The sequence below is a fragment of the Strongylocentrotus purpuratus genome, unplaced genomic scaffold (genome assembly GCF_000002235.5).
Source record: "Strongylocentrotus purpuratus isolate Spur 01 unplaced genomic scaffold, Spur_5.0 spur5_scaffold_8, whole genome shotgun sequence".
In the NCBI taxonomy this organism is placed as follows: Eukaryota; Metazoa; Echinodermata; class Echinoidea; order Camarodonta; family Strongylocentrotidae; genus Strongylocentrotus; species Strongylocentrotus purpuratus.
In genome coordinates, this window is record NW_022145614.1 from 4,274,135 (window position 1) to 4,301,716 (window position 27,582).

Here is a 27,582-nt window from a genome sequence, read left to right on the forward strand (position 1 = left end):
AGAATACACATTGTTGCCTATTAGATAGATAGGATTCGAACCACTCAAGTTCAACTCCCCCAATACCATACAATAACATTTTCTTAATAATCAATGGATGTGGTATAACGTCGAACGCCTTTTTCAGGTCAAGAAAAATGGCTCCAGTGACCAGACCTTTGTCCATATTGTCAAGTATACCTTCGACTATTTCAGTCAAGCATGTTAGAGTTGAATGCCCTGGTCTAAAACCTGATTGCCGTTCACTTAACAAAGAATGTTTGTTTAAGTAAGAGTATATCTGATTGTGCACTGCTTTTTCAAATATCTTTGACATTGTGGGGAGAATGGAAATAGGTCGGTAGTTAGTTAATTCCATTTTGTTTCCACCTTTATGAATAGGGGTTATTTTAGCAACTTTGAAGTCATGAGGAACGTACCCTTTTGACAATGAACAATTGAACAATACTGTTAAGACTCTAACAATATGTGGGGCAGCTATTTTAAGTAGCTTTGGAGGAAGATCATCAATACCAACTGCTTTTGAAACATCAAGCTTGAGTAGTTCTTTTAATACAAAACATTCCTCGATCTCTGTAAATTTGAATTCATGTGCTGTTTGCGGTAATGTTTGCAATGCATTTATATTGAGATGAGAATCATTCGCTCCTGTTAGTTGGCTTTGAATATTATTGAAACTTTCATTAAACAATTCTGCTACTTTTTCTTTGTCTACTACAATTTGGTCATTTACAAGAATTTTATGATCAGAATTGGCATCTTTCTTTGGGAGTAAGTCTTTGAGTACTTTCCAGGATTTTTTCATATCATTACCATTTTCAATGCAAAGATTCTTATAATATTGTTTCTTTAACTTCTTGTTCAGTACATTTGCCTTATTTCTGAATTCTTTAAACTTTTCCCAGTAGTCTGTAGTTCTGTGTTTATCAAATTTGCATTTAAAATAATTCCTATCTCTTGCGATACATAAATATTCGTTGGTAATCCAAGGTGACCCCCTAGAACGTTTTCTTACTGTGACATACGGTGCATGAAGATCACAAATGTCTTTGAATTTACATTTGAAAATATTCCACATATTCTCAACATTGTGATTGTTTAAGTACAAATTATCCCAGTTTATATCTTTAACATCATTTTTGAAAAAAAATTCATTAAAGTTTCTAAATGAACGGTAGGTACTCACAGAACATATAGAGGGCGGTGGTTTTTCTTTCAATACAAGGTATATCAATAAATGATCACTTAGACCGATAGACCGTGTGCCACTCTCCAGTGATTTCAAATTATTTGACACAAGAATTAGATCAATAAGGGTTGTACTATTAACGGTTATACGTGTCGGGGTCCTTATCAGCTGAGACAAATGCATATTGTCACTCAGATCATGTATCTGCTTTGAAAGATTATTCTGAGTTAACATATTACAATTTAAATCACCTAATATTACAATATCATTTGATAACATACATATATTTTCTAAATTAATTTCTAGGTTATTGAAAAAAGCACTTCTACTGTTAGGTGGACGATATACAACTCCAAGATACTTTGGTTTGTGATTGTGTAGTCTTATCTCTAGCCACATAATTTCTAACTCACGGTCTTCAAGATCAGGTCGTCTAATATATGATATATTTTTTTGTATAAAACATCCAACTCCTCCTCCCTTTTCGTCTCTATCTAGTCTTTCAAAATGATACCCATCAATTTGTAACAATGAATTACAAATGTTTTCACTTAGCCATGTTTCTGACAAGGTCAGAATTTCGTACGGATTTTCTTTCAAATATAATTGCAGATCATCCACTTTATTTCTAAGACTACGAATATTTAAATGTGCAATTTTCAATCCTTTACCCTTTGGAAAGTCATTTATAGAGGTACAGGTATTCGTACTTAAGTCAATGTCTATATCAACAGAATTTGTATGGTTCAAGCTCACATTTCTATCTTTTACTATATCCTCAACATTCCAAAGCGGCATTTCTAGGAAAATACATTTGGTACATTGCCAATTGTGAAACTGTTCAGTTTTATCATCATATTGTTTGGAAGATACATCTCCACATGAAATATGTATCCATTGGTTACATTTAGTACAAAGTAGCGCTTTTTGATTACACTTTACGGGTTTCTCACATATATTACAAGGAAAGACATTGACCATGGTTAAAATGATGAAATAGGACACACAAAAAAACTTGAAATATAATTACAATTAATTTGAAATAACGTTCGTCTCCTTCTCAATTAAATTGAATATAACGCTTGAAATTCTCAACATGAGCCAAGCTGGCATTAATTTGGGATAATTTTGATCTCTAATAATACCTCCATTTTGTTACAAAGAGTAATTGTTTCGAAATGGCAAACAGGTACATACAAGTTCATGAATAATTTCTCCAGCAGCTATCTAACGGCTATCAGAGAAAGAGAAAGGGGAGGGGAGGGGAGGGGTCTCTCTCTCTCTCTCTCTCTCTCTCTCTCTGTGTCTCTCTCTCTCTCTCTCTGTGTGTGTCTCTCTCTCTCTCTGTCTCTCTCTCTCTCTCTCTCTCTCTGTGTCTCTCTCTCTCTTTCTTGCCATCTCTTCTTCTTTTCTTTCCATTTCCCTTGATCTCATATCTAATGTATATATTTATATTGTGTTGGATGTTATCTGTAGTGTATTATGCAAGTGAAAGTCACTTTTCTACATTAATATTTGTAAATATACAGATTAATCAAATAAAAATATTATAGGACATTATTTGTGATATTCGTGAACAGAGCTAATCGGATCGAGCAAAGCGGATGTCCAGCATGTTCCGACAGGTCATGTGCGTGGTGAAAGCATACTAGAGATCCTCTAACAAGAAATATACTAAATCTTCAGAAATTAGTATTTTAGACTACAGTAGGAATCTATCCCAATAACCGCAATAAATGTTGTACCTTTCACAACGGATGCTAGAGATTATTGATCTTGTTATTCTGTTAAGAATATCATAACAGGATATCGACGCTAAGAGTGCATTTCAAGTTTTTCTTCCACATTAACTTTCACAAGGTAGACTTAATGACTAATCGAAACAAGAAATCAGAGATCATCATCACCATTCGATACAATTCTATTGTCCGCTTATTTTAAATGATAAAACTTGGATGAATAATATTTTTTTATGTAGGTAGTCTTTTTCCTAGCAGATCCAGAAATCAATAAACGTTGGTAGTGGTGGTTGGGGAGGTGATAGGGGTGGCGCGAATTTTTTTACCTTGGGAGTGCACTGGTATTATGATACATGTATCTATAATTTAAAGTTTGTTTGTTTATTTGTTTTGTTTATTCACCATGTCAAATAATTGTTTACAGATAATAAAAACCAGTGGGTTACATCGAGATATGATATATAGTAGGAACAGTGCATGAACAAAAATGTTTGAAGCGCAACGTCCATATTATATAAGATAACATAGCTGATCATTATTAGGTTGAGATAAAACATTGCTTTAAAAAAAGACATTCTGTCGTTGTATTAATGAAGCAATTTCCCAAAAATATGTGGCACCTCATTACTCAAACGTTTCTATACATTTCTAGTACATATTTTGTAAGACTGAAATATGGTCAATAATATAAATTAACAAAATGGCGCCTAGATGACGTCACACATCAGTAATACAAACAAAAATCTTCGTTAGGATCAATATTTATGCATATAGCACGTGTCATGAAAATTCCATTGTCAAGATCATTAATCATGTCATTAGTGAGATTTGCAGCAAACTCCATACGAAATCAATAGGTGCTCTGCTACGCTACGTGACAGATCACTTAAAGGTACTAAATCCCATTTGCAGGCCAAAAAAATGAAAAGGTTACATTCCAACGGCATTTGAAAGATAATACTAATTTAGAACTTCCCTAAAACAGGTGGGGCTTGAAAATGTTTTCAAGTGGGAAAATAACGACTATCAAATCGATTTAGGAGCTATAGAGCCAATAAAGCCAAAAGGGACATAGTACCTTTAATAATATATAAGGCAACGAAATTATATCGCGTAATTGAGCAAGAATTGTGTAGATACTAATCTTAGGATTCAGAGGTAAACGATGTGATATCATTTAAATCTTGATAGAAATATAAAATTACCCAAAAGAAAAACGTTGGGTCTATGCAAAGGGGTCCAGTGTCAAAGGCAGAAGCGGTCCGTAAAATAAGCTCACATACCAGCGATTTTTTTTTTTTTTTTTTTGGGGGGGGGGGGGGGGGTAAAGTATATAGATTATAATAGCAGTCCGTTCTATATTTCTATGAAGCATTTACCTAATACAAACATAAGCTGTCTCACAATATATTGTGAAAGTGAAAACAAACAAAAGAAATTGTGAAATTAAAACAGTAGACTTTTTTAAAATAAAGCAGTATACTTGTACGAGCAGATTGACGCTGAGTAAATGAAATATATATTTTGAAATTGAAATTACTTCTCATAATACCTTTAAAGACCTTGACCGGAGCGTAAACAACCATACATCCACAGACGGCTAATGAAACACAAAATACAAATACAAGAAAGAAAAAATTAAATACCCTTTCATTACTGAGAAAAATGAAAATTACAGTACAACTGCCGCCCCCTCCCAAATTCGCCTCGGTCAAGAGCCCCCGCGCCGCACGGACTTGGGTGACGTCATTTCGTGTAGACTCGAATTGTTTGCTATAATTCTTCGCCGCGCGATGTTCGAGATCTACATTGATTTTGCGTACCGTGAATCCTTTCTGCTTTTTATCGATTGAAGTTTGAGAAGTTTTGAGAAGTCTTTCTAAAGAGAATGGCTACCCCAGTCGTCAGGGCAGATGCACAAGATGATTTAGTTATGGAATTTGAGTGTGAGGAGGATGGCAGTTGCGGGGAAAGCGGTGAAAATGACAGTGTCAGTGGTAGTAGTGACAGTCCGGACAGTACTGGCAGCAGCAGTAGTGATACCGACAGCGATGCAAGTGATGCAGACGCCGGAGATCACGGGCGTATCGTCGAGTGGGAGTATGAGCCTTTACCTCGTGGTGAACCTGGGCAAAATGTTGGCGATGCTGGAAGGGCCAACAACGCAAATCGGCTTCATGAAAATGTCGAGGATTGGTAATTAAGACTTATAAGCTTATTGAATTTGTTGTGCATTCTAAATATTTATTCCCCCCAAAAATTGAAATCAAATACCGTAGATCTCTAGACTCGGTCATAAATGGCATGTCTAATTCTAAAGTTAACTTGTTAAAATGATTCTCTAGATCTATGTCTGCGCACCTAAAATTCGACCTCGATTTCATTACACAGTAAGATATTATTTTTAGAATCATCATTGTTATTCCGTTCTTCATATTGTAATGATTACTGAAAACAAAAAAACTCGACAAATTATTCACAAGAACAATTTTTTTTAACGAATTTCAGACGGGCTCGTCATTTTGTGTAGCAAAACTGAAAAGTGCCCATGTCTGCGCACTCACTATTTTGCACGCAATTCAATCAAGCACAGTGAAGTTTCATACCAGGGACAACCCCCTGTTCAGACTTTTCTTTTTTGACAATGATTGAAATTTTCAGGGTGGCAAATGAAACTTGCTAAAACTCATTTTTAATCTTCCCAATTATTTTCACAAATTTTGGTATCTAAATGAATTGTTGAGGTTAAGATTGAAAATTGGTGTCAGTTTGATGTTTTGTTCTATAAATATCGCGCATTTACGTGGGTGCGCAGACATAGGCACTGCCTTGGGCACTCTTACCATACTACGACTACGAGAACGATGTCATTTTTATATTTATCAGGAAGCTGTAATAAAATATTTATAAAATTATAGTAGGTGTATTGATTTTTGTTTGAATCTTTCTGTATTTCAAGGTGTACATGTGGAAGATGTCGTGTGCCTCCATCTTTCAATGAAGGTGATTGTGTCTGTTGTCAGGAAATTGCAGAGGTCAAGGCAGAGGCTGATCGACAGGGTTCAAGTTGTCTGGTGGATTCTGAGGAGTTTGAGCCGGCCATCCTAAATGCGACAACATTGTACATCGGATGGATGGAGTACACAGATAGGTGGCGCCGAGCAGCCAAAGCATTTGGGGACAGGAACAATGAGTAAGTTATGTTTCTCCTTTTCATCATTTTGGCAAGGGCAAAAAAATAAATGGATTGATTTTGAAAGTTTATTGGGTGAAACTTTTCAAAACGAATTGAGTCATCGCAAGATGAATTACTAGTTTTGACCAAAATTCTTGCCTGGTGACCACTGGTGTACTAGCTGCCTTATCTGCAGGTGCTTCGGGGCACTTTTTCAGGAAATGTATACAAATAGGCAAGAATGACCACCGGTTTGTGAGTTTTAGCATGTTACCCCCCCCCCCCCCCCCAATAATCTGTAGTTATGAAACACAAACTTTATATGCGATTTTGAATGTTGCCCCCCACCACCCGACAAACAATGACTAACCCTTGGTCATTTTAGTTTTTTTTAATCATTTTTATTTTCCTGAATTAATTAATAAAGAATTAATATTTTGACATCAAATCATCTATCCTAAGAAAAATAATGAAATTTTTTTATTGCTTTTTATTTTACAGAAAATACAGGTATGTGGCCTACAGGAAAGTCGTGAGATGGTGTTGGGGCTGGCTCGGGAAGGACATCAGGGTGCAACTGCCAGCATGTGTCCATGCCTCAATAATGGAAGCGTATCCTGATGGACGTGGTCAGTACAAAGGGACCATCCTGCATCGGTTGAGATGAGGATGTAACATCAACTATTGTCTTGCGAACTTTGAATGACTGTCATCTTCTATGTGATTGTCAGCCATCTTCTGTACGTTATTTGTGATCATCGGCTTTCATCTTCATATTCATCACAAATACTATTGTTTGAACTTCTCATGATGGTATGGTTGCTATGAACTTTGATCTCGACATTTGATTCTAATTTCCAAGAGCTGATATTCGAACTTTTGCAAAACTGTGATCAAGCAACGATTTCTTATGAGGAAGAATGTTGAAATCTATATAAACAAGCAACAACAAAAAAAAAAAAAAAAAACACAACATGCCTTGTTCCTTCTCTTTTGTTATACACCCTGCAATGTAATTTGTTTTAATAATTTGAGCATTTCATATACAGTCAACCTGCCGAGTCAGAAAAGGGGAGAGAAAGAGAAAATGAAATTGAAAGAGAAAACGAAATTGAGAGAAAGAGAAATAACAGCATGGACACAACAAAGATAGACAGAGGAATAATGAGAGTAAGAGAAGGGAATTGCGGTTGACGAAATTTCAAATGTGTGATAAATGGTAAGCATCGTAATAAATCCAGGAAATCCTTTATTTTGCATCAAATCTATCCTCCCAAAAAGGATAAACCTTAACCCTATCTCCCACTCTGTCCCTCTTCCTCTCTCTTTCTCCTCTTCCACCCTCCACATTCCCATCTCTCTATCCCACTTCCTCTCTCTGTTTCCTCTTCCATATTTCCATCTCTCACTCTGTCCCTCCTCTCTTTCTCCTCCTCCACATTCCCATCTCTCACTCTGTCCCTCCTTCTCCTCTTCCACCCTCCACATTCCTATCTCTCACTCTGTCCCTCCTTCTCCTCTTCCACCCTCCACATTCCTATCTCTCACTCTGTCCCTCCTTCTCCTCTTCCACCCTCCACATTCCCATCTCTCACTCTGTCCCTCCTTCTCCTCTTCCTCCACATTCCCATCTCTCACTCTCTCCCTCTGCCTCTCTTTTCCTCCTCCACCCTCCACATTCCCATCTCTCACTCTTTCACAATCTCTCTTTCGCCTCTTCCATCCATCACATTCCCATCTCTCACTCTTTCACAATCTCTCTTTCTCCTCTTCCATCCATCACATTCACATCTCTCACTCTATCCCTATTGGTATCTATCTTTATCCCTCTTCTTCCTTCACATTCTCTATCTCACTCTCATTTTCACAGCAATTTCCATCTTTAAATTATGAAGCTTCCTACAAGACACCTATAATAGAAATAAACAAACAAGATTTGTGTTCCTTTAGATGAATTTTTGTTTACCTTTGCTCAAAATATTCTCAGAACATCCCATTGACGGTTTTTCCCTCCAATCATTTTCTTCTCTGTTTGTGCAATATATTTCAAAATGATGCACCATTGGAACAAAAACTTTGATGCAACATGTACATTACATTCATCCTTATTTTATGTAAAGTTTACAGGATAGATGACTATTTTTATTATATCTGCAAGGATGATTATTTTTCAATCTTTTATAACCAGGTTTTAGGACAAACAGGAAACCGCTGTTAGGAAAAAAAGTATGGATGCGATGAAGTATCATCACAATGTTTCCTCTTCTGTGATAATATGGCATGATCTTTAAAACTACTAACTTTGAAAATGAATAACACAATTCACCTCGGCAGAAAAGGGAAAAAATCAAAAACAAAAAATAAAGTCATATCTGGTGCAATACATCAAATGGTTCTTGAATAAGAACAGTTTAGATGAAGAAAAAAAATGCATTTTTTAATTTTTTATTTTTTGCAAATAAGAAGCAAAAAGCATTGGCCAAGATGAAGGACTGTGAGAAAAATCAGATTATATTTGGTGCCAAATTCATGATCAACAGTGATTTACTTAGTGTTTATGAAAATCTAGTGCATATGCTTCAGAAATTGTTTTTAATTGAACTAAAAATGTAAGTTTTACAAATTTAATAAGTATTTTACCTATTAAAACCAATGACTATTGATGTGTACCATGGACTTTGGCTTGTGTAAGTATGTACAAGCTTACAGACAAGTTTCTAGTGCTTTACACTCACATAGAATCGGAATCCACTACTCACTTGCATAGAGTACTTCCATGTTACTCTCCATAATTATACTGGCATAAACATAATTTAGGGTCTATGAAAAACATGTCTTGTACTGAAATAAAACAATCAGTGGTTAATGTTCAGGTAGCTGACACATTCATCATAGTTTCTATCACCAAAAGAACTAGTTTCTATCGCCAAAGCGATGATGTTGTTCAAAAGCTTGCACGGCTTCTCCATTGTCGGGGTGATGATGAGAGGCACTCCGTGCTGGTTGAGGCTGTAGCTCCTCCATGTTGTCTCTGAGCTGCTCCCTGTTTTCCACCAGTTCTACGACAACTCTCATCAGGGCTTTCACATAACCTACAAGATAAAATCCAAAACTATACCTTGAAAATTCATCTATACGGTGTTAAAAAAATACATTTTGATAAGAGGAAAAAAGGAAAAGAGAAAAATAAGAACATAAGAAGAGAAAACTCTTTTTCTCACAAATATTGAATTACCTAATTTTACACACTATTTGTAGGTGGATGACCAATCAAATACCAATGGCATGCACATGTTCTTTGCTGAATAGGTAGTTCACTGACTTGGGGACTGACATATATGCCTGTTTCTGCTTGCTACTCAATATTACACATTTGCAGAAAGTAACCCAATACATGTTTATAATTATCAATTTAATCAACAGATTAAATTAAGGGCATATAGGCCACAAGAATCTACTAATTTGAATTCTATTGATCATGAAGTAATAAAAGATTTCTATATATAATTGAGCTCTTTTGTTGAATATTGATATCATTCACTAGACATGTGGCTACTTACCACATGTGCCAGCTGTCAGCACTCTCTCCACTGTGTGGCCTCCTTCCTTCGAGCGTGGATACTTCAACCTGTACACTGGGTTCCCTTCGGCATCAACAGCCTGGGCTCTATCACAATTTTCGTTCCAATGTAGGACAGCCAAATATAATCTGAAAAGAGTGAAGTTAAAAATAAAGGTCACATGAATAACATACTTGTGACAGTTGATTTTATCTTTTTGGTAATGTAATGTCTATCATCATAAACTCGTTACCTACTCTCCAATAAGTGAAGGCAAGAGTTAGTGTAAAAAGCATGTGTTACAAATAATAAATAAAAAAAAATAAAAAAACCCAACAAAATATGAAATAGAAAGAACCTGGCTATAACAAAAAGAAAATAATAACTTTAAAACATAAAACCAATAAAATCAAATTCAAAAAAAGAAGAAGAAGAAACAACACTGCCCTCTGTGACGTTCTTGTTAAATTTATATTAGGGGAGCATAATGTTGATGAATTAATTGCCTAATTTACCTGCACTTCATCCCTTGATATGAGTATACAAGCAACTTGGGGCAAAAGTGAAGGAGGATGTTGTGGAATGATTCAACCTTGCTGGTTTGGGCATGTGGGGACATCATCCCAATGTCGTTCATCAGTCTGGTCCTCAGCCATTCCTCTCGAAGCTTGTCGTACACCTTTGTACCTGTAATAAGATTGGGAATATAATATATGCGGTAAAGGTGAAGGAGAGTTCATTTAAATAGTTAGCAATCATGATCTCGGCATTTCCAAGCATCTCATCCCTTCGCCAAAACTATTTTTTCATTCCACAATGAATATTAATCATTTAGAAAATTGCAACAAAAAAAATATGAATGTCATGATCAAAATTGAACTAAATTAAACTTGAATGTACATTATTAAAATAAATGTAAATATTTTGCTCGCATTTTGACAAACATCTTCAAAGTATTATTACACCGTATGCATATAAATAAGGATTTTACCCACATCCAAACAAAAAGAACAACTTGAGGCTAGTTTCATAGAAGAAAAAAAAAGCAAAGTTATATCTGTAGTCGGATAAAAAAAAGAAGCAAAGTCAACAACAAATGACCGATGATTTTGTTTTAATAATCATCCCTGGCAACAACACTAGATCTAGACTCTAGACCATTTTGATTTGAATAAAAACAGTGTTTTCATCACGAGAAAGTATCAAGAAGAGGCACCCATGTGATTTCTGACATCAATTCAAAATAATTTAGTTCCTGGCTTCACTGTACTGCAGTGCACTGCCACTGGGCGGCACGAGTCCAAGGCCTAGATTCTACCAACTACCTAGTTTTCTTTTTCTTCTTTTTTAGGCCCAATTCTTCTTCAAAATCTCCATTTCATCTTCTTCTTATTTTTCATTGTTTACAGACTATATTCTAGACAATAAAACAATGTAGATCTAAATAATTCTTTGATTTAATGCTGGTAAACCATGCAAAAGGAAAGGCTATCTGTGCGATAAAAGCGAGCGAAACTTAGTTTTGTTCGAGAAATATTCCACGACCACCAGCATGACACGGCGCGGCAAGTCAGGCCGGGCCGGCCGCGGGCCGAGTGCTCTCGCGAGGCTCAGCGATAGATTGCTGAAAGTTGTGCAATCGCAGACCGAGGCAGGCAGCCAGCAGCGCGGGCAAATGATTCGTTTCAATCTAATTTAGTGGAAATTTGGGGTTGATATTCCATATTACGTAGCGTGAAATTAATACAGATATAAAATGTCAACATTCTAATCGTAAAATGTCCAAATACAGCTTCGACATTGATATTTACAACAACAAAAAAAGAGAGAAGAAAACTTCACATACCGACCACCATGCGAAGAACCAGCTGCAATACCGAGTGGCCAAATAACCTACACGTTATGACGTCATCAGAAACGGGTAGAAACGGCCACCGGCTAGCGCAGCCGAAACTAAATCTCCGGGGTGCCCCTCTCAAATCCGTGAATCCTGGGGTTCGGATGCTAAATACTTCTTTCAGAGGCCGTGGAATCTCGAGAAGTTTGCATTTTCATATTCAGTAAATATTCACGAGTCCGTAGGTATATAATTTGTCTATATAATGCTCTGCTCCGGTCAAGGTCTTTAATTGCTATGATTTCGATACCATATGATTTCAAAAATTCTTTTTTTAAAATCATAGTTTTCATAATTATCATGGTATATATGATTTGCAAAAATTATGTTGTTATATATATTATAACATTGTTATTATGTTATACTATTATATTATATTGTTTGAAAAACGATTGATCTTTTCGGTCAACTGGATTGTGTGTAGAGTTTTGGACTTTGATCTTCTCCAAAAATATATTGAATGGAAGTTGGCCGGATTCCAGCCGGAAAACCAATTTGAAGGATGTGAAAAGTATAAGGGTCTACGATTAAAATTGAATTAATGTAACTAAATAAATTATTTATTCACCTGAATTTTAACAAAAACGAACAAAAATAATGAATTATATTATTATTAATATTAAACTAGAAAAGTTAAGGTTAAAAAAGACAGTAATTTTCCTATTAATCTCTATGTGTAATACATATATAACAATTGGAGGGGGGGGGGGGGGTAACTTTGGATCGGTCCGCTAGCGCTCAGAGAAAATACGTATTAAAGAGATTAATGGAAGTTCAAGAACAAGGTCTGATCTTTCGAAAAAATGATATTTTATCAAAAGTTAGGTGGTTCTTCGATAGTGGACTAGTCTTCTTGCAGACGGTCATTTTCCTAACTCTACGTGTACAACATAATGATGGAAAATTGGAAGGGGGAGTAACTTTAGATCGGTCCGCTAGCGCTCAGAGAAAATACGTATTAAAGAGATTAATGGAAGTTCAAGAACAAGGTCTGATCTTTCGAAAAAATGATATTTTATCAAAAGTTAGATGGTTCTTCGATAGCGGACTAGTCTTCCTGCAGACGGTCATTTTCCTAACTCTACGTGTACAACCTATGGGACAATCGGAGGGGGGGGGGGGGTAACTTTGGATCGGTCCGCTAGTGCTCAGAGAAAATACCTATTTAAGAGATCAATGGAAGTTCAAGAATAAGGTCTCATCTTTCGAAAAAATGACATTTTATCAAAAGTTAGGTGGTTCTTCGATAGTGGACTAGTCTTCTTGCAGACGGTCATTTTCCTAACTCTGCGTGTACAACCTATGGAAAATTGGAGGGGGGGGGGGGTAACTTTGGATCGGTCCGCTAGCGCTCAGAGAAAATACATATTAAAGAGATTAATGGAAGTTCAAGAACAAGGTCTGATCTTTCGAAAAAATGGAATTTTATCAAAAGTTAGATGGTTCTTCGATAGCGGACTAGTCTTCCTGCAGACGGTCATTTTCCTAACTATACGTGTACAACATATGGACAATTGGAGGGGGTGGGGGTAACTTTGGATCGGTCCGCTAGCGCTCAGAGAAAATACATATTAAAGAGATTAATGGAATTTCAAGAAAAAGGTCTGATCTTTCGAAAAAATGATATTTTATCAAAAGTTAGATGGTTCTTCGATAGCGGACTAGTCTTCTTGCAGACGGTCATTTTCCTAACTATACGTGTACAACATATGGAAAATTGGAGGGGGGGGGGGGTAACTTTGGATCGGTCCGCTAGTGCTCAGAGAAAATACCTATTCAAGAGATTAATGGAGGTTCAAGAACAAGGTCTCATCTTTCGAAAAAATGACATTTTATGAAAAGTTAGGTGGTTCTTCGATAGTGGACTAGTCTTCTTGCAGACGGTCATTTTCCTAACTCTACGTGTACAACATAATTATGGAAAATTGGAAGGGGGGGGGGTAACTTTAGATCGGTCCGCTAGCGCTCAGAGAAAATACGTATTAAAGAGATTAATGGAAGTTCAAGAACAAGGTCTGATCTTTCGAAAAAATGACATTTTATCAAAAGTTAGATGGTTCTTCGATAGCGGACTAGTCTTCCTGCAGACGGTCATTTTCCTAACTCTACGTGTACAACCTATGGGACAATCGGAGGGGGGGGGGTAACTTTGGATCGGTCCGCTAGTGCTCAGAGAAAATACCTATTTAAGAGATTAATGGAGGTTCAAGAACAAGGTCTCATCTTTCGAAAAAATGATATTTTATCAAAAGTTAGATGGTTCTTCGATAGTGGACTAGTCTTCTTGCAGACGGTCATTTTCCTAACTATACGTGTACAACATATGGAAAATTGGAGGGGGGGGGTAACTTTGGATCGGTCCGCTAGTGCTCAGAGAAAATACCTATTCAAGAGATTAATGGAGGTTCAAGAATAAGGTCTCATCTTTCGAAAAAATGACATTTTATGAAAAGTTAGGTGGTTCTTCGATAGTGGACTAGTCTTCTTGCAGACGGTCATTTTCCTAACTCTACGTGTACAACATAATTATGGAAAATTGGAGGGGGGGGGGGGTAACTTTAGATCGGTCCGCTAGCGCTCAGAGAAAATACGTATTAAAGAGATTAATGGAAGTTCAAGAACAAGGTCTGATCTTTCGAAAAAATGACATTTTATCAAAAGTTAGATGGTTCTTCGATAGCGGACTAGTCTTCCTGCAGACGGTCATTTTCCTAACTATACGTGTACAACATATGGACAATTGGAGGGGGGGGGTAACTTTGGATCGGTCCGCTAGCGCTCAGAGAAAATACATATTAAAGAGATTAATGGAAGTTCAAGAAAAAGGTCTGATCTTTCGAAAAAATGATATTTTATCAAAAGTTAGATGGTTCTTCGATAGCGGACTAGTCTTCCTGCAGACGGTCATTTTCCTAACTCTACGTGTACAACCTATGGGACAATCGGAGGGGGGGGGGGGTAACTTTGGATCGGTCCGCTAGTGCTCAGAGAAAATATCTATTTAAGAGATCAATAGAAGTTCAAGAATAAGGTCTCATCTTTCGAAAAAATGACATTTTATCAAAAGTTAGGTGGTTCTTCGATAGTGGACTAGTCTTCTTGCAGACGGTCATTTTCCTAACTCTGCGTGTACAACCTATGGAAAATTGGAGGGGGGGGGGGGGTAACTTTGGATCGGTCCGCTAGCGCTCAGAGAAAATATATATTAAAGAGATTAATGGAAGTCCAAGAACAAGGTCTGATCTTTCGAAAAAATGACATTTTATCAAAAGTTAGATGGTTCTTCGATAGCGGACTAGTCTTCCTGCAGACGGTCATTTTCCTAACTATACGTGTACAACATATGGACAATTGGAGGGGGGGGGGTAACTTTGGATCGGTCCGCTAGCGCTCAGAGAAAATACATATTAAAGAGATTAATGGAAGTTCAAGAAAAAGGTCTGATCTTTCGAAAAAATGATATTTTATCAAAAGTTAGATGGTTCTTCGATAGCGGACTAGTCTTCTTGCAGACGGTCATTTTCCTAACTATACGTGTACAACATATGGAAAATTGGAGGGGGGGGGGGGGGCGGTAACTTTGGATCGGTCCGCTAGCGCTCAGAGAAAATACATATTAAAGAGATTAATGGAAGTTCAAGAACAAGGTCTGATCTTTCGAAAAAATGATATTTTATCAAAAGTTAGGTGGTTCTTCGATAGTGGACTAGTCTTCTTGCAGACGGTCATTTTCCTAACTCTGCGTGTACAACCTCTGGGACAATCGGAGGGGGGAGGGGGGTAACTTTGGATCGGTCCGCTAGTGCTCAGAGAAAATACCTATTTAAGAGATTAATGGAGGTTCAAGAACAAGGTCTCATCTTTCGAAAAAATGATATTTTATCAAAAGTTAGATGGTTCTTCGATAGTGGACTAGTCTTCTTGCAGACGGTCATTTTCCTAACTATACGTGTACAACATATGGAAAATTGGAGGGGGGGGGGGTAACTTTGGATCGGTCCGCTAGTGCTCAGAGAAAATACCTATTCAAGAGATTAATGGAGGTTCAAGAACAAGGTCTCATCTTTCGAAAAAATGACATTTTATGAAAAGTTAGGTGGTTCTTCGATAGTGGACTAGTCTTCTTGCAGACGGTCATTTTCCTAACTCTACGTGTACAACATAATTATGGAAAATTGGAAGGGGGGGGGGTAACTTTAGATCGGTCCGCTAGCGCTCAGAGAAAATACATATTAAAGAGATTAATGGAAGTTCAAGAACAAGGTCTGATCTTTCGAAAAAATGACATTTTATCAAAAGTTAGATGGTTCTTCGATAGCGGACTAGTCTTCCTGCAGACGGTCATTTTCCTAACTCTACGTGTACAACCTATGGGACAATCGGAGGGGGGGGGGGTAACTTTGGATCGGTCCGCTAGTGCTCAGAGAAAATACCTATTTAAGAGATTAATGGAGGTTCAAGAACAAGGTCTCATCTTTCGAAAAAATGATATTTTATCAAAAGTTAGATGGTTCTTCGATAGTGGACTAGTCTTCTTGCAGACGGTCATTTTCCTAACTATACGTGTACAACATATGGAAAATTGGAGGGGGGGGGGGTAACTTTGGATCGGTCCGCTAGTGCTCAGAGAAAATACCTATTCAAGAGATTAATGGAGGTTCAAGAATAAGGTCTCATCTTTCGAAAAAATGACATTTTATGAAAAGTTAGGTGGTTCTTCGATAGTGGACTAGTCTTCTTGCAGACGGTCATTTTCCTAACTCTACGTGTACAACATAATTATGGAAAATTGGAGGGGGGGGGGGGGTAACTTTAGATCGGTCCGCTAGCGCTCAGAGAAAATACGTATTAAAGAGATTAATGGAAGTTCAAGAACAAGGTCTGATCTTTCGAAAAAATGACATTTTATCAAAAGTTAGATGGTTCTTCGATAGCGGACTAGTCTTCCTGCAGACGGTCATTTTCCTAACTATACGTGTACAACATATGGACAATTGGAGGGGGGGGGGTAACTTTGGATCGGTCCGCTAGCGCTCAAAGAAAATACATATTAAAGAGATTAATGGAAGTTCAAGAAAAAGGTATGATCTTTCGAAAAAATGACATTTTATCAAAAGTTAGGTGGTTCTTCGATAGTGGACTAGTCTTCTTGCAGACGGTCATTTTCCTAACTCTGCGTGTACAACCTATGGAAAATTGGAGGGGGGGGGGGTAACTTTGGATCGGTCCGCTAGCGCTCAGAGAAAATACATATTAAAGAGATTAATGGAAGTTCAAGAACAAGGTCTGATCTTTCGAAAAAATGACATTTTATCAAAAGTTAGATGGTTCTTCGATAGCGGACTAGTCTTCCTGCAGACGGTCATTTTCCTAACTATACGTGTACAACATATGGACAATTGGAGGGGGGGGGGTAACTTTGGATCGGTCCGCTAGCGCTCAGAGAAAATACATATTAAAGAGATTAATGGAAGTTCAAGAAAAGGTCTGATCTTTCGAAAAAATGATATTTTATCAAAAGTTAGATGGTTCTTCGATAGCGGACTAGTCTTCTTGCAGACGGTCATTTTCCTAACTATACGTGTACAACATATGAAAAATTGGAGGGGGGGGGGCGGTAACTTTGGATCGGTCCGCTAGCGCTCAGAGAAAATACATATTAAAGAGATTAATGGAAGTTCAAGAACAAGGTCTCATCTTTCGAAAAAATGCTATTTTATCAAAAGTTAGATGGTTCTTCGATAGCGGACTAGTCTTCCTGCAGACAGTCATTTTCCTAACTCTAAGTGTACAACATATGGAAAATTGGAAGGGGATGGGGGGATAACTTTGGATCGGTCCGCTAGCGCTCAGAGAAAATACGTATTAAAGAGATTAATGGAAGTTCAAGATTAAGGTCTTATCTTTCGAAAAAATGCTATTTTATCAAAAGTTAGATGGTTCTTCGATAGCGAACTAGTCTTTCTGCAGACAGTCATTTTCATAAGTCTACGTGTACAACGTATGGAAAATTGGAGGGGGGGGGGGATAACTTTGGATCGGTCCGCTAGCGCTCAGAGAAAATACGTATTAAAGAGATTAATGGAAGTTCAAGATTAAGGTCTCATCTTTCGAAAAAATGTTATTTTATCAAAAGTTAGATGGTTCTTCGATAGCGAACTAGTCTTCCTGCAGACAGTCATTTTCATAAGTCTACGTGTACAACATTATGGAAAATTGGAAGGGGTGGGGGGTAACTTTGGATCGGTCCGCTAGTGCTCAGAGAAAATACGTATTAAAGAGATTAATGGAAGTTCAAGATTAAGGTCTGATCTTTCAAAAAATGCTATTTTATCAAAAGTTAGATGGTTCTTCGATAGCGGACTAGTCTTCCTGCAGACAGTCATTTTCCTAACTCTAAGTGTACAACATATGGAAAATTGGAAGGGATGGGGGGATAACTTTGGATCGGTCCGCTAGCGCTCAGAGAAAATACGTATTAAAGAGATTAATGGAAGTTCAAGATTAAGGTCTCATCTTTCGAAAAAATGTTATTTTATCAAAAGTTAGATGGTTCTTCGATAGCGAACTAGTCTTCCTGCAGACAGTCATTTTCCTAACTCTACGTGTACAACATACGGAAAATTGGAAGGGGGGGGGGGGGTAACTTTGGATCGGTCCGCTAGCGCTCAGAGAAAATACGTATTAAAGAGATTAATGGAGGTTCAAGATTAAGGTCTGATCTTTCGAAAAAATGCTATTTTATCAAAAGTTAGATGGTTCTTCGATAGCGAACTAGTCTTCCTGCAGACAGTCATTTTCATAAGTCTACGTGTACAACATATGGAAAATTGAGGGGGGGGGGGTAACTTTGGATCGGTCCGCTAGCGCTCAGAGAAAATACGTATTAAAGAGATTAATGGAAGTTCAAGATTAAGGTCTTATCTTTCGAAAAAATGCTATTTTATCAAAAGTTAGATGGTTCTTCGATAGCGAACTAGTCTTTCTGCAGACAGTCATTTTCCTAACTCTACGTGTACAACATATGGAAAATTGGAGGGGGGGGGGGGGGATAACTTTGGATCGGTCCGCTAGCGCTCAGAGAAAATACGTATTAAAGAGATTAATGGAAGTTCAAGATTAAGGTCTCATCTTTCGAAAAAATGCTATTTTATCAAAAGTTAGATGGTTCTTCGATAGCGAACTAGTCTTCCTGCAGACAGTCATTTTCCTAAGTCTACGTGTACAACATATGGAAAATTGGAAGGGGGGGGGGTAACTTTGGATCGGTCCGCTAGCGCTCAGAGAAAATACGTATTAAAGAGATTAATGGAAGTTCAAGAACAAGGTCTCATCTTTCAAAAAAATGCTATTTTATCAAAAGTTAGATGGTTCTTCGATAGCGAACTAGTCTTCCTGCAGACAGTCATTTTCCTAACTCTAAGTGTACAACATATGGAAAATTGGAAGGGGATGGGGGGATAACTTTGGATCGGTCCGCTAGCGCTCAGAGAAAATACGTATTAAAGAGATTAATGGAAGTTCAAGATTAAGGTCTGATCTTTCGAAAAAATGCTATTTTATCAAAAGTTAGATGGTTCTTCGATAGCGAACTAGTCTTTCTGCAGACAGTCATTTTCATAAGTCTACGTGTACAACATATGGAAAATTGGAGGGGGGGGGGGGATAACTTTGGATCGGTCCGCTAGCGCTCAGAGAAAATACGTATTAAAGAGATTAATGGAAGTTCAAGATTAAGGTCTCATCTTTCGAAAAAATACTATTTTATCAAAAGTTAGATGGTTCTTCGATAGCGAACTAGTCTTCCTGCAGACAGTCATTTTCCTAACTCTACGTGTACAACATATGGAAAATTGGAGGGGGGGGGTAACTTTGGATCGGTCCGCTAGCGCTCAGAGAAAATACGTATTAAAGAGATTAATGGAAGTTCAAGAACAAGGTCTAATCTTTCGAAAAAATGCTATTTTATCAAAAGTTAGATGGTTCTTCGATAGCGGACTAGTCTTCCTGCAGACAGTCATTTTCCTAACTCTAAGTGTACAACATATGGAAAATTGGAAGGGGATGGGGGGATAACTTTGGATCGGTCCGCTAGCGCTCAGAGAAAATACGTATTAAAGAGATTAATGGAAGTTCAAGATTAAGGTCTTATCTTTCGAAAAAATGCTATTTTATCAAAAGTTAGATGGTTCTTCGATAGCGAACTAGTCTTCCTGCAGACAGTCATTTTCCTAACTCTAAGTGTACAACATATGGAAAATTGGAAGGGGATGGGGGGATAACTTTGGATCGGTCCGCTAGCGCTCAGAGAAAATACGTATTAAAGAGATTAATGGAAGTTCAAGATTAAGGTCTTATCTTTCGAAAAAATGCTATTTTATCAAAAGTTAGATGGTTCTTCGATAGCGAACTAGTCTTCCTGCAGACAGTCATTTTCCTAACTCTAAGTGTACAACATATGGAAAATTGGAAGGGGATGGGGGGATAACTTTGGATCGGTCCGCTAGCGCTCAGAGAAAATACGTATTAAAGAGATTAATGGAAGTTCAAGATTAAGGTCTTATCTTTCGAAAAAATGCTATTTTATCAAAAGTTAGATGGTTCTTCGATAGCGAACTAGTCTTTCTGCAGACAGTCATTTTCATAAGTCTACGTGTACAACATATGGAAAATTGGAGGGGGGGGGGGATAACTTTGGATCGGTCCGCTAGCGCTCAGAGAAAATACGTATTAAAGAGATTAATGGAAGTTCAAGATTAAGGTCTCATCTTTCGAAAAAATGCTATTTTATCAAAAGTTAGATGGTTCTTCGATAGCGAACTAGTCTTCCTGCAGACAGTCATTTTCATAAGTCTACGTCTACAACATTACGGAAAATTGGAAGGGGGGGGGGTAACTTTGGATCGGTCCGCTAGTGCTCAGAGAAAATACGTATTAAAGAGATTAATGGAAGTTCAAGATTAAGGTCTGATCTTTCAAAAAATGCTATTTTATCAAAAGTTAGATGGTTCTTCGATAGCGGACTAGTCTTCCTGCAGACAGTCATTTTCCTAACTCTAAGTGTACAACATATGGAAAATTGGAAGGGGATGGGGGGATAACTTTGGATCGGTCCGCTAGCGCTCAGAGAAAATACGTATTAAAGAGATTAATGGAAGTTCAAGATTAAGGTCTCATCTTTCGAAAAAATGTTATTTTATCAAAAGTTAGATGGTTCTTCGATAGCGAACTAGCCTTCCTGCAGACAGTCATTTTCCTAACTCTACGTGTACAACATACGGAAAATTGGAAGGGGGGGGTAACTTTGGATCGGTCCGCTAGCGCTCAGAGAAAATACGTATTAAAGAGATTAATGGAGGTTCAAGATTAAGGTCTGATCTTTCGAAAAAATAATATTTTATCAAAAGTTAGATGGTTCTTCGATAGCGAACTAGTCTTCCTGCAGACAGTCATTTTCATAAGTCTACGTGTACAACATATGGAAAATTTGAGGGGGGGGGGGATAACTTTGGATCGGTCCGCTAGCGCTCAGAGAAAATACGTATTAAAGAGATTAATGGAGGTTCAAGATTAAGGTCTCATCTTTCGAAAAAATACTATTTTATCAAAAGTTAGATGGTTCTTCGATAGCGAACTAGTCTTCCTGCAGACAGTCATTTTCATAAGTCTACGTGTACAACATATGGAAAATTGGAGGGGGGGGGATAACTTTGGATCGGTCCGCTAGCGCTCAGAGAAAATACATATTAAAGAGATTAATGGAGGTTCAAGAAAAAGGTCTAATCTTTCGAAAAAATACTATTTTATCAAAAGTTAGATGGTTCTTCGATAGCGAACTAGTCTTCCTGCAGACAGTCATTTTCCTAACTCTACGTGTACAACATATGGAAAATTGGAGGGGGGGGGGTAACTTTGGATCGGTCCGCTAGCGCTCAGAGAAAATACGTATTAAAGAGATTAATGGAAGTTCAAGAACAAGGTCTAATCTTTCGAAAAAATGCTATTTTATCAAAAGTTAGATGGTTCTTCGATAGCGGACTAGTCTTCCTGCAGACAGTCATTTTCCTAACTCTAAGTGTACAACATATGGAAAATTGGAAGGGGATGGGGGGATAACTTTGGATCGGTCCGCTAGCGCTCAGAGAAAATACGTATTAAAGAGATTAATGGAAGTTCAAGATTAAGGTCTTATCTTTCGAAAAAATGCTATTTTATCAAAAGTTAGATGGTTCTTCGATAGCGAACTAGTCTTCCTGCAGACAGTCATTTTCCTAACTCTAAGTGTACAACATATGGAAAATTGGAAGGGGATGGGGGGATAACTTTGGATCGGTCCGCTAGCGCTCAGAGAAAATACGTATTAAAGAGATTAATGGAAGTTCAAGATTAAGGTCTTATCTTTCGAAAAAATGCTATTTTATCAAAAGTTAGATGGTTCTTCGATAGCGAACTAGTCTTTCTGCAGACAGTCATTTTCATAAGTCTACGTGTACAACGTATGGAAAATTGGAGGGGGGGGGATAACTTTGGATCGGTCCGCTAGCGCTCAGAGAAAATAAATATTAAAGAGATTAATGGAAGTTCAAGATTAAGGTCTCATCTTTCGAAAAAATGCTATTTTATCAAAAGTTAGATGGTTCTTCGATAGCGAACTAGTCTTCCTGCAGACAGTCATTTTCCTAACTCTAAGTGTACAACATATGGAAAATTATGGATTTGTCTTTGGGCTTTTCTTCGAAAAAAATCACCCAAATGACCCTTAAATGGGAAGGGGTTTCGAGGCTAATATGAGTACACCCCCCCCCCCCCCCCCCTCTAAAGGAGTAAAAATTGTTTGTATTTTTTAACCAAAAAAAAAAAAAAAATAATAATACCTGAATTTAATCATATAAAAGTTATATTCCATTCAAAGAAAAGGAAAGTAAACAGGAATTAAAAAAAATTCAAAGCATTCCGCATTCCCCTTTATTTATAAATGAAGGACTATATATATCGTGGAAATATTGTGAGAGGATGGGAAAGCGTGCGTATTTTTTCATTAAAGGGTCGATAAGACATGAGGCCCTATGCACTGGTGTACTGATTTTTCTCATTTTGGGGGTAAATTATGCGTTTTTATGCTTCTGTTTGAAAATTTCAAATTGCCTAACATACAGTCAGGAAAAAAATATGCCTATCGAGAAGCCTACATGTCAGGGACTGCAGAACGGGGGGCTCGGGGCTCGAGCCCCCCCCCCCCCCCCCCCCCCCCCCACCTTAAACAAAAGTATGTTAAAAAGAAAAAGAAACAAAGAGAGAAACTAAGAATAAATGACCTGCCAGTGTCACAAAAAACCCTGAGCTTACGGGGGCTCGGCCCCCTGGACCCTACCAAGGGACTGAGGCGGGCCCCTGGATGCTCATCTGACCGTAATAATAGTACCTAAAGCCTCTGAGCTTCCGGGAGCTCTGCCCCTGGAGGAGGGACCCGGATGCTCATCTGATCGTCATTAAAATAATGCCTAAAATCCCTGAGCTTCATGGGGCTCGGCCCCCTGGACTACCCGCCATTAAGTGACCTGCCAGTGTCACAAAATATGGTATCTGAATATGCTTTACTGACCGTAATGTTATGCCTAAAAACCCTGAGCTTCCGGTGGATCCGTCCCCTGACCCTCGCCAGAGCGAGGCCACAAGCCTATGCAGGCTCGGGTCATTTCGCTCGCTACGCTCTACCGGATCATTAATACTCCACTCTGAAAAACGTTCCGCGTGGCCTGCATGTAACATGTAAGAGTGGTGGTGATGCATATTTTTCTTCTGCCCCCTAACGTTTTCGCTCATTACGCCTGGAAGGTGAGCCCCTCCCCCTGGAATATTTGCCCCCCCCCCCCAATCCCAAAGTTCTTCCGGCGCGCCCGGCCATGCCCGCAAACTCAAGGGTATAAGACTTTAAATTACGGTCAGATGGGCAAATTTCTACCACTGTCAGGTCAATAGTTGGCGTGGAGTCCAGGGGGCAGAGCCTCTAGAAGCTCAGGGGTTTTAGGCATAAAATTATGGTCAGTTGAGCATATTTTGATACTTCATTTGTGATATTGGCAGGTCACCTTTCTTTCTTTCTATTTTCTTTAACATACTTTTTCAAAACAGTGAGGGGGGGGGGCTCGAGTCCCCAGGCACCGCTGTTCTGCGGACCCTGACATGTAGGCTTCGAAATAAGCATACTTTGGGCCTGACTGTACATTTGGGAATTTGTCATTTTCAAACAAACGCATAGAAAGTTTCGGCAACATTAATATTGTAAATCACTATAGTATAAATTGAAAATAAACCTCGATTGAATTTTATTTGAGACAACTGCCCCTGAGGCCTCCTCCCCCCCCCCCCATCAGTACGCAAGTGTGTATGTCCTTGTATATTTCGTTTCTTCCAAAATACAGACCAGGGGCCCCGTCTTATTGAGAGTTGTGATTATTTAAATCAATCGCAAGTCCTCCAAACAATCGCAATTTCAACCACTCTTCTGCAAGGTTCTAGATTGCATAAAAGTCAAGAGGTTATTGGTGTCTATTACCTGTAAATCCTGGCAAAGGCTATGCCCCTTATTCCCGTCATATAAGGTCTATGACGGGAATAAGGGGCATAGCCTTTGCCGGGATTTAGGCCCCTGGACCCTACCCGTTAGATTACAAGTGGTTCCCAAGACAACCCTTTATCCTATACAATTATCTTCATGAGAGCATAATTATGGTTGTAAGAGAGAGCGAGAGAGAAAAATAATCCGGTAGGGCCAGTGCAAATGTTGATGGATAGATTTCTATCGCTCAAGACGACTATCTTAAAGGTTCTGAATTGCTAATACTCAAGAGCAATAGCGGCACCGCCCGAAGACCCCTCCCGGAAAGGTTTTAGAGTACCTTGAGATCACACATCTTTGTCCCGTTAGGGATGGGTTAAGCAATTATTTTTTTTAATTTCGAAATGGGAAGGGAGATTTTCTAAATTTTCCTGGGAGAGCCGCCCCCAATTTCACTTGAACCGAAAACCCTGCATTTTGTTGCAAAACCTAGACGCTCTATTGGCAATCTATACCACTCGTGACGGCTATCGGGAAAGGTTATGAATTGTTATAACAGGGGGCTTCGCTCTCGGACCCCAGAAGGGGCTGCAACTCTCCATGGGGCTGCAGGTGGGCCCGCGAAACCCAAGACACTCAAGACAGCTATCATGAAGGTTCTGAATTGCTAAAAATCAAGAGCTTCAGGGGGCTCCATCCACTGGAGCTCCGGAATTGACTCTTCCCCTAATATAGACATGGGTAATAAACTTCTTTTTTTGGGGGGGGTGGGGGTGGGGGAAATGTTAAGCATTATCCAGGGGGAGCCGCCCTCCGTCCCCTTGAATGAATGCTTTATGAAGTTTTTGAAACCGAGAAAAGAGCCATTCCTTCCTTCTTCTTTTCTCCAGTTTTCTTTTCGTTTCTTCTAATTTCTTTCCTTTTCCTCTCTCCTTTTTCTACCTTTTGTGTGTGTTGTGTGTGTTGTAAAGTTTGAGGGCAGTACGCAAGTTTTACAATTACCATAAACAGTTGGGAAGACCCTAAACCTACGCCCCCACCTCCAACAACCATGGCTTTGTTTCAAAAGAGCCGAACCATCAACAAGGAGAATAAAAAACAGTCCCTTATAGGTATATAGTGAGAGTTTTTTGTTTAAAGGGTTTTAGTATGAGTTTAAAAAACAAATGGCTTAATAAATCAAAGCAAACGAAGTGGAAGAGGGGGTAACCTCGCTATTCGTAAGGACCGCTATTCAAAATATAGGTTTTCGCGTTATGTATAGCGTACAAAGAGGTAATGCGATCCGAATATGAACCAAACATTTACATCCTTTTTGTTGGGATGTGGTTGGGGGTAGTGGACGTGTGGTCAGGGGCGTCGCTAAAAGGGGTGTGAGACACCCCCCTCCCCCTCCCCCCACTTGTCAAGATATTGTCGGTAAAATCGCGCTGCTGTCGGGAAAAATGAGAAAAGGGTAGGGGGAAATGAGAGGGAAAGGGAAAGAAAAGAAAAGAAAAAAAAAGGAAAAGAAAGAAAGGAAGAGAAGAGAAGAATGAAAGAGAAAATAAAACAAGTGGAAGGAGAGAAAACAAAGGAAAAGAAAGAAAAGAAAGAAAAGGAGAAAGGGAAAAAAGAGAAGAAAACAAACGGGGGATGAAAGAGAGGAGAGAGAGAGGAGGGGTGGAAGTAAGAGAGAGAGGGGATGTTTGGTGGAGTCGCCACGTCCAGAGATCAAGAATGATGCATACGCATAGATATGTTGCTGTGTGGGGTCCGCTGTTTCGGTATTAGGGACTTTTAGATTTGCGTGGACTAATACGTGTGACGTCCATTCAAGGCAGTGCTAAATAAGGACGTCGAGCGTAGCATAGACCTATTGTCTTCGTGCGAATCTAAAAGTCCCTATTCTTGCTCGATCCTCGTGTACTATATCAATGCAGAAGTTAATTCGGTGGGATGTATTATGTCGGTCGGCCGGCATTTTTTCCCCCTACGAACTGTGACTTTTCATCGGACAAAGAAACATTTTTGAAAATTCAGACAATGATTAAGAGTCGTGCAACGAATCGTCTTCTTTCTAAAATAATTTAATGAAACGTTAAAGCTTCCGCGCTTTGCGCGGGAGGGGGCAACCGAATTAAGACTAGGATTAGAAGTCGAGAACGGTACAACCAATCGTCTTCTTTCTCAATGATTTAATGAAGCGGCAAAACTTCCGCGCCTCGCGCCGTAGGGGGGAAACTGAATTCAGACAAGGATTAAGAATCGAAAACATTATAACGAATCCTCTTCTTTCTCTAATAATTTAGATAAGATAAGATAAGATAAGATTTTATTCGTCTTTCTTTCAAATGACATACAGAGCATAACATTGGAACATAACACATTTACAATGCAAAATAACAAATTATGGCAATGATAAAAACAAAGTTAACTAAAAGAAAGGCGAGGAGACCCTGGTAAAAGCAGAGCTTGTAATTATTAGGGTCCCCTCTGAGCCGGATAAAACATGATGAATAGATATTTGTGACTACCTAAGAATACAATAGGGAAAAGGGGGTATAACAAAACAAGAAGTGTACACACACACAACAACAACAACAAAACGAGAGACGAGACTAGACAAGACGGGAGAAAATAGAAAATATGAGAAATAATAGAAGACTACAGGACATCGACAATAGGCACAGCACACAACGGGCACAAGACAACAGGGGGAGGGAATAAGAGGTTGACAATCTGAAAATATTCAGTTAGACACATATTAATATCAAGAAGAAAATTTACATTTATAGTAATACATAATATATCTTGGCACCATAATAACTACAAAAATGAACTACTCTATGAGTCACAGTATTTATCGAGAAGATAAACCTTAAGTTTACACTTAAATGAAGAGAGACTAACAGATTGCTTAACGCTAGAGCCTAGAGAGTTCCAAAATTTAGGTCCAGTAAAAACCAAAGTATTAAAAGTTAACTTTGTCCTTACTTGGGGTAAGTGAAACGCAGAGGCATTTCGTGTAGCATGGTCATGAACTTGACTATTTTTCTTAAAAATGCTGACTAGAGCCTGTGGAAGGACACCAGAATCGAAGTCGTACATTAAAGAACCCAGTTGAATTTAATGAAATGTCAAAGCTTCGCTCAGGAGGGGGGCAACTGAATTCATGCAGACTAGGATTAAGAGTCGAGAACGGTACAACGAATCGTCTTCTTTCTCTAATAATTTAATGAAATGTCAAAGCTTCAGCGCTTCGTGCGGGAGGGGGGAACTGAATTCAGTCTAGGATTAAGAATCAAGAACGGTACAACGAATCGTCTTCTTTCTCTAATAAATAAAAAAAAACGGCAAGGCGGAAGAGGCCGGGAACTGAATTCAGACAAGGATTAGGAATGGAAAACTGTACAACGAATCGTCTTCTCTTTCTAATAATTTAATGAACTGTCAAAGCTTCAGCGCTTCGCGCGGGAGAGGA

General features: G+C 38.5%; 2 protein-coding genes across 2 annotated transcripts; one reads left to right on the top strand and one right to left on the bottom strand.

The window, feature by feature from the left end:
* Window positions 1-4,491: 4,491 nt before the first annotated feature.
* On the top strand, window positions 4,492-7,064 carry LOC115920187. Its single transcript, XM_030975312.1, has 3 exons — window positions 4,492-5,124; window positions 5,888-6,121; window positions 6,605-7,064. Exons 1-3 carry the CDS (start codon window positions 4,817-4,819, stop codon window positions 6,768-6,770), a joined length of 708 nt encoding a protein of 235 aa, XP_030831172.1. The 5' UTR covers window positions 4,492-4,816; the 3' UTR covers window positions 6,771-7,064.
* A 978-nt stretch (window positions 7,065-8,042) lies between these two features.
* On the bottom strand, window positions 8,043-11,760 carry LOC115920188. Its single transcript, XM_030975313.1, has 4 exons — window positions 11,510-11,760; window positions 10,179-10,350; window positions 9,664-9,812; window positions 8,043-9,195 (listed from the first exon to the last, which is right to left on the bottom strand). Exons 1-4 carry the CDS (start codon window positions 11,517-11,519, stop codon window positions 9,017-9,019), a joined length of 510 nt encoding a protein of 169 aa, XP_030831173.1. The 5' UTR covers window positions 11,520-11,760; the 3' UTR covers window positions 8,043-9,016.
* Window positions 11,761-27,582: the final 15,822 nt, after the last annotated feature.

Coding starts and splice junctions, on each gene's coding strand:
- LOC115920187 (XM_030975312.1), top strand. CDS start 4,817: ATGGCTACCCCAGTCGTCAGGGCAGATGCACAAGATGATTTAGTTATG. Junction 5,125..5,887: donor CATGAAAATGTCGAGGATTG/GTAATTAAGACT, acceptor CTGTATTTCAAG/GTGTACATGTGGAAGATGTC. Junction 6,122..6,604: donor TTTGGGGACAGGAACAATGA/GTAAGTTATGTT, acceptor TTTATTTTACAG/AAAATACAGGTATGTGGCCT.
- LOC115920188 (XM_030975313.1), bottom strand. Junction 9,813..10,178: donor TATCAAGGGATGAAGTGCAG/GTAAATTAGGCA, acceptor CACTCTTTTCAG/ATTATATTTGGCTGTCCTAC. Junction 9,196..9,663: donor GCTGACAGCTGGCACATGTG/GTAAGTAGCCAC, acceptor TTTATCTTGTAG/GTTATGTGAAAGCCCTGATG.